The sequence below is a fragment of the Halyomorpha halys genome, unplaced genomic scaffold (assembly GCF_000696795.3).
Source record: "Halyomorpha halys isolate HHAL.00 unplaced genomic scaffold, Hhal_1.1 Scaffold399.1, whole genome shotgun sequence".
Taxonomy (NCBI): Eukaryota; Metazoa; Arthropoda; class Insecta; order Hemiptera; family Pentatomidae; genus Halyomorpha; species Halyomorpha halys.
Window position 1 is genome coordinate 294,767 of NW_027107556.1, and position 12,208 is coordinate 306,974.

Below are 12,208 nucleotides of genomic sequence, written 5' to 3' on the forward strand. Positions count from 1 at the left end.
CCTTCCTTCCAGGCCCTCATGTTATTGTTTACTTCAGTTTTGATTTAAGTAATTAATTACAACATGACTAGAGTGAGTGAAAAGTGGAATTTGTGTGAAAGTTTAGCTTATGAAATGAAATGAAAAAATAACTTTATTCTGGGACATATGTCCCCTAAGAATAATTACTTGGTTCATATAGTGAGATTTTTATCTGGCGAGCGTTTACAAATTTTCAGATAGTATAATGAAATTACATTGTTTTTTTTCCTCAAATGTATCATTAAAATTATCCATTCTGGTTTAATAACAGGGATATGAATACCACAAACACACGAAAGAACTGAGCTTTCACAACAAAAATGGCGGCGATCTCAACTGGTCTATTGCGTGACGTCATTCTCCATTTAACAGACCAAGTAACAGACTCTCAGCCATGTTAAATGTTATTTCGTTTTACCACGGTAAAAGAAGGGAATTTTTTTCGATTTAACATGAGTTTTTCCATTTAACACGCTTTAACATGTTAAACCAAAGATCATGAATACCCCTACTATAGCCGTGAGCCAACCATGTGGGTTCGGGTCCACCCACCCTCATGAAATGGGTACTCTTAATTAGGTAATAATCTCGCGGTGGAGCGTGATTCTTGACGGGATCAACTCCTTGCATAACCGTTGGTATCGTAACAGTACTTGCTTACAAAGTATTGCACTTCTGACCCTTCCATAGGTTGTAGTGAATCAGATTTTTTTTTTAAATAACAAGATGTAAAAGTTTACCCATTAAAAGTTTTTGTTTTTGTTTCTGTACACTCCCGTCAAAATTACGTTCCTGAACAGCTAACGCGCATTTTTTGTTCAAAAATTATTTAAATTTTTACCTCGACTATACAACAGGAACAGTAAATATCCTTGAAAAGTGGTTATTGAACTATTCACACCGGAGGTTTACTTTACTAAAATTTGATTCAATGTTCAATATCTCAAAAAATACCGAGCGCACGATAAGAATTATATTTTTTTCCTAAAGTAGAGCATATTTGTAAATATTGAATTCATTGCGTTCAATATTTACCGAGATACAGTTTTTCAAACAATATTTTTTTCCAAATAACGATGAGCAAAATTTGTGAATATATTTAGACAAATATCATTAACCCTTTCACAGTGCACTAAAATTACGAATTCTGGTCCAAAAAATGTCTAGTTTTTTCATGTTCAGAAATACTTCGGCATGTAATAAAACGTATTTTATATGTAACTTGTTAGTAATCAGCCCGTGTATGATAGATTTTAAATCATTATCAATATCAGTGGCATTTATGATTAACGAGTCACTTCTATTACTGCTGTCCATGTTGGATAGCAAAAATACAATTTCATATCGTAGGAAGATTGTTTGGGTGGCGGTCAATAAAGTTATCAAAATAGTCAAAGAAAACTATTTATATTTTTTATTAACTAAAAATTATTTTATATTAACCTGAGTTTCAGGTCTTCATCAGGGCTATAGAACAAAAGAGATAACAACCATCATTTAGAGAAACATAATATTAACACATTTAAAAGAAAGAGTATACAAACAAATTTAGAATTATACACAATATTGAATTGAATAATCCAAAATAGTTGATTGATAATCATGAAATTAGACAGTAGCAGATTGATAACAGTGGAAGATGAAATATAATATTATGTAGGTAAAAAGATCTGTATAATATAAGATATGTAAGTAGTGTCTTAAAAACTGAAAAAAGAAATTTGAATCTACAAATTGAACAATATGACCGAAAATTAAATATAGTGAGTCAATCTGCTACTGCTTAATTTCATGATTATCAATCAATTATTTTGTATTATTCAATTCAATATTTTGAATAATTCCAAATTTGTTTGTATACTGTTTTTTTCAATTTTATGTTTCTCTAAATGATGGTTGTTATCTCTTTTGTTCTATAGCCCTGATGAAGACCTGAAACTCAGGTCGAAATGTCGGCATAAATAAATATTTTTTGTTTATTTAGGTTTTTCTTTGCTTACCACACTTCCCCCCCCCCTCTCTTCCCCCGATCATCTTCTCCAATAAGCAATTTAATGATTGATGGGAAAAGGAAGGTATTTTAGTAATAAAAAATAAATACACTGCACATGCTACTAGAAAAACTCTACTCACATAGGAAATAAAAATAACAATAGAAAAAATAATAATGCAATGGAATTTACATGGCTGATTTCTTTTTTCTTTTTTCCCTCATATTCATTTCATTGAAGTTCCTCATTCCCCTTATAGTGTCTTACTACAACGAACTAATCTAATTTCTGAAAAAAATAAATTTTAATATTTATAAATTTCACTATCTCTAATAATAACATTATAATAAACAAATATAATTTAGTTTAATGTTAATATTGATATATTTAATGAACTGATAACAAATGGAATGCAAACATTGTAAGATTCCACTATAAAATTAAATGAACTAAATTTTGGAAAAAAAATTCAATGGAATTTATTTAAAAAATAAAATATTGAAAGATAACTTAAAAAAAATTAATAATCAACCTAATTATTAGTAAGAGTAAGCTGTCGCTGCTGAAATATAAAAAATAAATAACATACTATCAATGTAATCATTATTATATGATTTATTATTGTGATATGAAAAAGATTTACTATGGTTCGACTCTGAACTTATGCATTTTCTTTAGCTAAATTAGTTACATTCAATTGCTATAGCTTATTTTTTATTGAACCGATTCAAAATAGGCTAAGTAAATTTTTATTTTATGATTTATCTGTGTTGTATCTATACTAAAATATATTTATTTATTATATAAGGAAGATAGTCCGGGTGCAGTCAAAATAACTTAAATAATGATTAAATATTCATTGTAATCCAACGTTTCAATTTCACCCCATATTTAAGGGTTTCATCAGGGCTAAGATACCAACTAAAATAATGTAACTAACTAAGAGAATAAATAACATGAAATAAAATCAAACTTAAGTAGGGCTAAAAATTATTTAAAATTTATTAAATTTCTATAAAAATGAACAAAGTATATTAAAGAAAATGAAAATAAGAAGTACAGTGAAAAGTATTAATAAAATAATATATAATTATTAGTCAATTAGTGAAAAACGGAAATAATAACAAATAAAAAAGTGGATACAAATAAATACAAAAATTCAGTACACACTAAAAGATGGAAAACAACGGAAACAGAAATGAAATAAAGGTTAAGGAAAAAGAATAAGGAAGTAACTAAGAAATTACTTGACTTTTATTAACTTGATCTTTTTTCATGACCTTCATTAGACTTAACACAACTTAAGACATCCCAAGATTGGTTTAAACCCAATTAACTAAATTTTTAGGCAGTTTGACAAACCTAATTTTTCTGTTATAAATATAAAATATAAATGATATATCTGTCATTAATGAAATCGGCTAATTAATAAGATTTTTGTGATAAAACTAAGAATGAAGATTTATTCATTCCATTTATTAAAATGGAATGTCCTAAACTGCAGAACGATTCTAGGCTGAAAAATAAAAAAATTAATCTAATTTTTAGTCCCTTCTCCTATTTCTATCTTCATTCAGAACCTTTTGTAGGCATATTAGTATATTTTACTTGTGATACATATTTGAAAATGTTTAGCTATATACTTGATATTTTTTCATTGCATTTGTTGCCTATTATATGGCATATTCTTGGGTTTTTACTGGATAAATATCTGGGGCTTACTTAAGCCATTATCATATAAATATGTATTAGGTAAATTTATTTTATACTTCTGAATTATAATTTAAAAAAATTAATAATACTTACCCAATCTGCTGGAAACAATTAAAAGTTACTTACTGTTGATTACCAACTTAAGTCAACAAATTTCATACATTAATGCAATTCTTATAACGAATATTTTTCATATATCTCCTATTGTATTTAATGAAATGGTATTTTTTAATTATCAATGATTTCAGTTACAACAATTTTTGTAATTTTCACAGTACTTCATATGCTGTAGTGTATTGTAGATAAACGTAACATCTTGTTCTTAGCGCTCTCTAGTGCCAATCATAGTAACTATGTACTCCCGTTTTCGCGCATTCTTTTAAATTATGTTCTGCCTCTAATCCTAGATTCATTGGTAAAATATGTTTACAACTTCCAAATGATTATTAATTAATTTCAAATAAGAGATAAAATAGAACAATCTAAATGGGAGGAATAAGATACACCTAAAAAGAGAAACTACAAATCAAGTTTTACTTTTGGGTTGCTCATTTTTTTTTATTATGTATAAATCTGAATATTTTGGGTAATTGACATCACATTATTTTTATGATTCATATTTTTTAAAGAAGAAAAGTTACTTTCTATTTTAATACTTAACAACTTCCAGTTTCCCAGATAATAAGACAAACAAGATATATAATGTAAAATTTAAATAAATAATAATAAAAATTCAAATATTTGATTTTTCAAATTTATTGAGAATAAATGAAGAGAAATAAGCAAACAGATTTCTTCAGTTTTGATTGAAATCAGTGACCCATTAATACAAAAAGTCCTTTAACTTATTGCTAATAGACAATAATAAACCTTAATTTTGATATTTCACTTCCATAAACTTTAGGAAAATTTTAAAGACTGCTAGATGTATTTTCGTTTATAAGTCTATAAACATAGTATACCCATTTACTATTTGAGTTTTTTTGACCGCACCCAGACCATACTCCATTCATTGATTCCCACGATCAATCAACAATCTTCTAGATGTATTTTCAATCTAATTTCTCTATAACAACCTATGGTTTTTCTTCTGATTGCAATACATCAAAATTTATTGTTGGGACTAATTGAAGAGTCCAAGGGGAGATTAATTTTAGTCATAAAATATTTAATCGGTAAAAATTAAATTTTAATGTTAAGCCCTTGAAAATTGACCTTGTAGTATTGTTTCCCATTGTAAACTCGTTTGTAAAAACATATATATAATAATTCTTGGTCAATTGGTGAAAAAAATAATGGAATAAAGATTACTTAAAATATAGCATAGGATAACTGGGGATGGTATCATCGTTTGATAATACATTCCATTCTCACAAGATGCCACAACAATTTCAATTTTCATAAAAAGTGGATTAAAATCATTGTTTCTGTTGACTCCTCAATTGATTTATTAAATATTTAATCAATTTTTGAATAAAAAACCGCTGGTATAAATTTTAACCAGTAATTTATTTTCTTATTACAGCTTTTACTGTTTATTATATATTAAAAATATATAATTATTGTTAAATAAAATGTATTGCACAAAATTATGTTTACTTTATTTGTCTTCTTAAATGTAATGTAAAATTAAAAACGAAAAAAAATCAATTTTGTGTAAGCAAACTCACATATGAAAAATGTTTCAAAGTTTTTATTTGGAAAAATATATCTCCTTTTTCTGACAAAATAATTTGTTTTTTATTATGTTAATCAGAAACATTGCGTTCTTTGATTGAAGTTCTGATGAGACTTTGAGTGCAGGCCAATCTCAAAATCTTTGATGCAGGCCAATCTTTGATTGAATTTCGGATAAGAATCTGAGTGCAAAATGTCAGCTTCCTCGAAAGGTCAATCTCCAAATTTGGTGCTAATTATTTTCATCACCTCCATGAAATGCTTCTTGATAATATTCTGAAGCTGGTACACAATTAATTTATTGTTTTAGTAGTATTGACTTTTAAAAATATTTTCCTTCAAGGGAGCAACATATACAACTAAGAAGTGAATACAGCACCTTATTACTGTAATAATTTTAATAAAAAATATTTATTTAGAAGTTTTCATTTATTTAATACCAGATTGGCCTGGTGGGCCTTACATGGTCAATGTAAGAGTTGTTTTTTTTTTTTATTGTAACAATTGATTATGGGGAGAGAGGGGGGTATAGTCTCATACAAAAGACATACATAACTATATACATCATTATAATTTTTAAAAAATTAAGATAAAAATAATGCTTCTTAATAAGAGAGAATAGTAAAGTCAATAACAAAAACAATGACATTTATGGATTTTACAAAATAAATAATTGACTTCTAATGGGGAAAAAAAGTTAATTTAAAAAAAAGATGAAGAGAAAAAAAATGAAAGTAAAATGAAATTTTAGAATGACAATAATAGAACTGATAAATATAGAACTTAATTAAATATAACAGGATGTCCAGCAGCAGCCTGGGCTTCAGTCTTTGGATTGAGGTTGTATTTCCCAAGTTGTAGGTCACTGCTCCTTCAACTGTTGGCAACTGGGAGTGAAACTTCATCAACCTTTTTTTTTTAATGTAATCCTCTATTGACTCAATTTGTAATTCCCAATGGAATTGTCTGTTTCTTACAAACCAAGAAGTATCAACTTCAATTCTTACAACTTTATTTTGAAAAGATTGTAATTTTTTCCTTTTCATAAAGGATGACGCTCCCAAGACTTCACACCCAAATAATTTGGTAGCTATCACTCTTAATTGTTTTTATCACAAACAATTTTTAATATAAAACATGGTTTAAAACTAAAAACACGACCTGGCTAAAAATACTTGAAATATTCTCACTTTTTCAATGTTATCGCATTTATGACAATAAAACCCAATATAGAACATAATATCCTATATCATAAACAAACATTATGCGCTAACTAAAGGATCCAATTAAAGCTTTCAATTATATTTTTATTTTTTCAACATAGATTAACTTAATTAATTGGGAAAATTATTTTGTAGCTTTCTTAGAATTTTCATTTAGTAAAGGACAAATCAACCATTTTTAATCTTTGCACTCAAGAGAAGCTTAACAAACAAAGTTCAATATAAATCTTAAGAAGTTTGGAGTGATTACCTACAGAAATAATCACACACTTTTCATTCTCTTTCCAATCCTGGAACCAACTGAAGAATTAAATATGGAAAACAAAGTACATTTAGTGTGTCTTGATCACCTTTCAGCATGTTAGTTTTCTTTGTGAGGGATATTGACGGGCATCATAAGCTGACTAGGGAGTGATTGAAAACAGTGTGACAGGGGTAAAAAAATAGTATAGTCATTTGTGTGTTCCATCTAAAATTAAAATTATTTTTTATAACAATATTTAAATGCCTGCTGAACTGATAGCAGCCATTTTTTTTTTTTTAGGTTTACTACAAAAGTACCAGGTACCATTGCATTTTAAAGTCTCAGTTTCAGCACTGATAGGTCCAGGAAGAGATAAATGAAGGATCAGGTCACTGATCTATCCAAGTCCAGATCGCCGATCAATCTTAAAAAGTACTGAAAGGCACCAAATTTGGAGGATGGCCCAGAAGTAGATGTATAGTGTGTTACTTCTTCAATTCTTAATAAGAAGGTTTATAATTGAAGAGTGGCGTCCTGCGATGGCCTCGTCCAACGGCGTTTTGCCGTCGCTGTTTTTAATATCGATCTTGTGGCCGTGCTTGAGTAATATCTCTGCAATTTTGAGATATCCTTTCTTAGCTGCAATGTGTAAGGCTGTATTCCCTCTACCGTCATCAGTTGCATGGAGAGAAGCGCCTCTGTTGAGTAATGCTTCAACCACATCTTCATGTCCCTCACTTACGGCCGAAATCAATGGTGTCTTGCCGTTATTCGCCATCTCTTCTATGTCAGCTCCATGCATTAACAAGAAGTTTACTGCTTTAACGTTTCCAGAAACAGTTGCAGCGAGCAACGCAGTCGTAGTAGTCCTCAATCTGACATCTGCCCCGTATTTAACAAGAGTTCTGATGATGTCATAATTTCCATGGAAAGCAGCAACTTGAAGGGGAGTGTTACCATTGACGTCTGTAACATTGACGTCCAAGCCTCTCTTAATCAAAAATTCCACTAACGCATTTTCCTTTCCTGCACAAGCATAGTGTAAAACGGTCTGCCACTTATGACTGGGAGCGTGGATGTCTGCTCCCCTCTCCACCAAAAGATAGAATATCTTCGTATGTCCATTCATTGCTGCGACATGTAAAGCAGAGAGTCCTCCTCTCATCGTATTAACAGAAACGCCCTTATTGAGCAGAAGAATTGTCATTTCTGTATTGCCCTTTTCTACAGCATGTAAAAATGCATCTTTTGTAGCGTCGCTCTCAACATCAAGACGAACGCCTAAATTGATCATGCTCTGGACGAGCGGAGCGATCGAGTTGATCATTGTTATGTTCAATAATTTCGCTTTGATACTTTGCTCTTTGCAAGAATCCCAATGTACTCTTGACTTCATCTGATTAACGAGTTCAGAGTACCGTAATATTAGATCCAAGTCAATATTTCCTTCATCTCGACTTGAGCCCTCTTCCTCTCTTCGATCTGGTACCATGAAGTTAAAGTGACAAAGCAGATCATCTTCTGTTAAATTTACTTTGTTATTGATCAAGTATTGTACAGTATTTGTGATGACATATTTTTCTGACAACATAACCGGACTAATTCCATATTTGTTTTTTTGCATTCCGATGGACCCCGAATCGATCAGTAACTCGGCGAGGTCGACCATCCCGGTGCGGAGCGCTTCGTGCAAAGCAGTGTCACCCTCAACTGTTTCTTGATTTACATTAGCTCCTCCATCGATTAATAATTTTGACATGAGAAGGCTATTATGTTTTACGGCTAGGTATAGTGGTGAAACCCCTTTGGAATCTAGAACGTCCACTGATACCCCTGCACTTATCAGGAGCGATAAAACCCGCTGAGATCGCGCTAGAACTGCTGCATGCAGAAGAGTTTCCTTGTTGCAGTTGGTAACATTGATTATTTGAAGTCTATTTGATGGATCGTTTTCAATCAGCAGGCTGACAATGTCCAATCTTGTTTGTGTACATGCCGTATCCAAAGCCGTACTCAAATCTAAATTATTTTCTGATAGCAAGAGCCACTTCATGACGTCAATGTCTCCTCTTCTTGAAGCTTCAACAAAAATTTCTGGTTTATTCATAATAGACAATATTGCTTCAACTATCAATTTTGGAATTGTTTTAAACTCATCGCGCTCTACATCCATCAAAGATTTTGCAACTTTGTACATTTCGCTAGGAGTTAAAGCAATGTTAGATTTCAGAAATTCGCTGATGGCTCCCCCTTGAGACCTCGGTACTAGGTATCCATCGACTGACCTCTGATTTAACGACTCCAGTAATAGGTTGACGAATGATAGGTCATCGTGGGCCAAAGAATGGAGGATTTGCAATATCGTGTATTCCGTGGCATCAATGTTAGGGAGCAGTTGGGTGATGTCAACTCTGGAATGAGCCAAAACGTCTTCAATAGCAGATTTCACTTTGTTTCGTATGACCTCTTGTAAACTCGAATAAAACTCCTCGTGCGCCAAGAAGGAATCCATGTAAATCATTCCGTCCGTCGAGTTGAGAATGACAGCGGGATCCGTCTGGAAAGAAATATGTTGTTATAAAATAGAAATGATAATTTTTCTTGGATTTTTAGTTTGCGAGGTTTTGCTGAGTTCATTTTCTACTCTTATAAAAATGGTGAGATATTTCATACTTCAAAATGATTTAGTCAATCTCGGTTCTATTTCTATCGACTTATTATTACAATTGCCTCAACCAAATGGTTTTGGCTCCGTCTAACGATTTTATAAAAGGAGCTGGTATATTCTCATCGAGAAAAAGTTTGGTTCGTTTTCGGAAAACTTTATAGAATGTATAATTATGGCTTAATATAAAACTAATCCACGCTCGTAGGTTAATTACTATGGATACGCGGCTGGTCAGTTCTGTTGCTCAATCGTCGAAGGCTCCCGATAATATGGAACCCCCAAAGAGGCTCAATAAATTATTTAGATTTGTTTAGAACAAGGGGCCAAGCCTGGCCTGAAACGCCGTAACGCGTAAATTATTTAACAGCAAAACATGAGGGGAGCCGTGTATCCCTTCCCCCATATAGACGGATGGTCAACCGCTTGCAGATTGGAACGATATAGATATTGGAAAACCAAAAGGCTACTCACCGATCTTGTGACGTGGCACAATGCCAGGCTGGCGAGGGCGAGCAATTGTTTCTTGAGAGAAGCCATCTCGAACTATCTTCCTGTAACATTTCATCAATTTGTTTTAAATATTCAAAGAATGTAACGATATATTTATAGGTTAAGTATCTTAACGATTCTGAACATTTGTAAATTTATTGCATTAGTCCTTTATTTCTTTTACAATATCAAGCACAATTAACGCCGATAATTCGAAGGATCACCTATGTTCATTTAATCGTAACACCTTTAAGCAAGACTGGATCATGACATCATTAGGAGAGACTTGTAGCCTACGATCACAAATTAATCTTATATTTTACAAAATGTATAACAACGGGAACAGCTTCACCTCAACCTTTATTATAATAACGGGAAGAATTTCATCTGCACCTATATTTCTACATACTATGCATTTTTGATAGTTATAATATTTATAACAGTTATTGAAAAAATATATGTTACTAACTTATTGATACGTGATCAATGATACATGAGAAAAATGTATGTCCTGAAAGTTAGATAACATGTATCAAAAACAAATTATTTCTACTGTAAGAAGATGGTCAGGGTTGCGGTCAGTAAAAGAACAAATAGTTGCTGTTCAACCGTTCGCTTTGAACAGCCCTGAGATTAAAATAGTTTTAAACTATTTATTCTTTTTTTGACTGCAACCCTGACCATCTTCTTATATTTAAATCTTTACAGTCAACTATATATATATATATTTCTACTGTATTTTGTTTTATTAAGACTGCTGACTTTAAGGGCCCGCGTTCGATTCCGGCTGTAGCAAATAATTATTATCTGTTACCTGTGGCCGCTGAGTCAGCCGTGCGGGTTCGACAGCCATCCGGGGTCTACCCAGCCTCATAAAGTGGGCACCCTTAGTTGGGTAAAAATCTGGCGGTCGAGTGAATCTGACCAAATCACCTCCTTACACAACCGTTGCTCTAGTAACAGTACTTCCTTACAAAGAACTGTACCCCTGACCCTTCATGAGTTGTAACGGTACAAATTTAATTTTTTTTTTAATTGTTATTACAAAACAAAAAAAAAAAAAGCAAAAAACCAAATATGATATTATTAAAATGCAACCTAATTTTAACAGATGACGGTAGAGCCAAAAGTAGGGGACTGTGTTCAGGGCTATTTCATAACTTGCTCATTAAAAAAAATATATTCTTTTATTGATTCAAATAATAATCTTGGGAAGGAAACCCAATGGTGGTACTTCAATCATGGCTTTAAATCAGAAGATCCCGTGACCATCTTCATTTCAGACGCCTCGGAGGATTATCAGGGATTGTTAAGGATAAGAGATTCAGAATAATAAGTTTGGAATGAAAGGACATATGTCTGTTTCGGGCCGAATCGACAACGGGTAGGATGTTGAGGTCTTAGTGTATAAGTGTATTTGTGACGTATTAAGAAGATTTTATGGAGCTTTTGGATTGTAAGAATTTGATACGGGAGGAATTTGATCGTTTGGTGGAGTCCCAAAGCTCAATTCCTTATCTCCAAATTGTTCTGATTATCATAGTGTATAAGAGTTTTTGTAGTATATGGGATGTTTAGAGCTTTTGTGAAGTAGGTGTTGTAGTAATCGAAATTTACGAGCAGTTTCTTGTCGTTTCAGGCTAATAGTCAAGATGGTGTCCTAAGTAGCGAATCTGTTCAATATGCGTTAGTGGAAAAAATACCATATTTAGCGTAGGAAGGCGAAGAAGGTAATGGCGAATGACGTAAACCCCATAAATAACAAGAGTACCAACTGGTTGCCGCATGAGCTCTGCAGCCTGACAACTGTTGTCATAGCGACCTGTTTATTAAGTAATCACTTTTTTAATTTAACTTAACGTAAATATATTTTAGCCAGGATTAATCGAGAATATGACTAGCGTGGAGAAGGCTGGTTTGGGCGAGCGAAGATATTCATGGTCTAGATCTTGACGAGCCAACTAAAGAAAAAAAATATCCACTCATCAGTTTGATAACTGTGAATAATATTAAATATAAGAATATGGTCAGGGTTGCGGTCAAAAAAGAACAAATAGTTATAAACTAATTCTTCTTTATTTGACCGCAACCCTGACTATATTCTTATATTTAAGTTTTGCGGTCAACTATATATATATATATATATATTTTAGTTTGGTCCAGGACTTTATTTTTTGTTATC

General features: G+C 31.8%; 1 protein-coding gene across 1 annotated transcript in view; it reads right to left on the reverse strand.

The window, feature by feature from the left end:
• Window positions 1-5,398: 5,398 nt before the first annotated feature.
• The window catches only part of LOC106682265 (putative ankyrin repeat protein RF_0381), a 7,854-nt gene continuing 1,044 nt past the window's right edge, over window positions 5,399-12,208 (reverse strand). Inside the window, exons 2-3 of the mRNA XM_014423018.3 lie at window positions 10,009-10,088; window positions 5,399-9,426 (exon numbers count right to left, since the gene is read on the reverse strand). Coding sequence (XP_014278504.1) covers window positions 7,363-9,426; window positions 10,009-10,074 — 2,130 coding nt within the window. The 5' untranslated portion in view covers window positions 10,075-10,088 and the 3' untranslated portion in view covers window positions 5,399-7,362. The remainder of the gene's footprint in view (window positions 9,427-10,008; window positions 10,089-12,208) is intronic.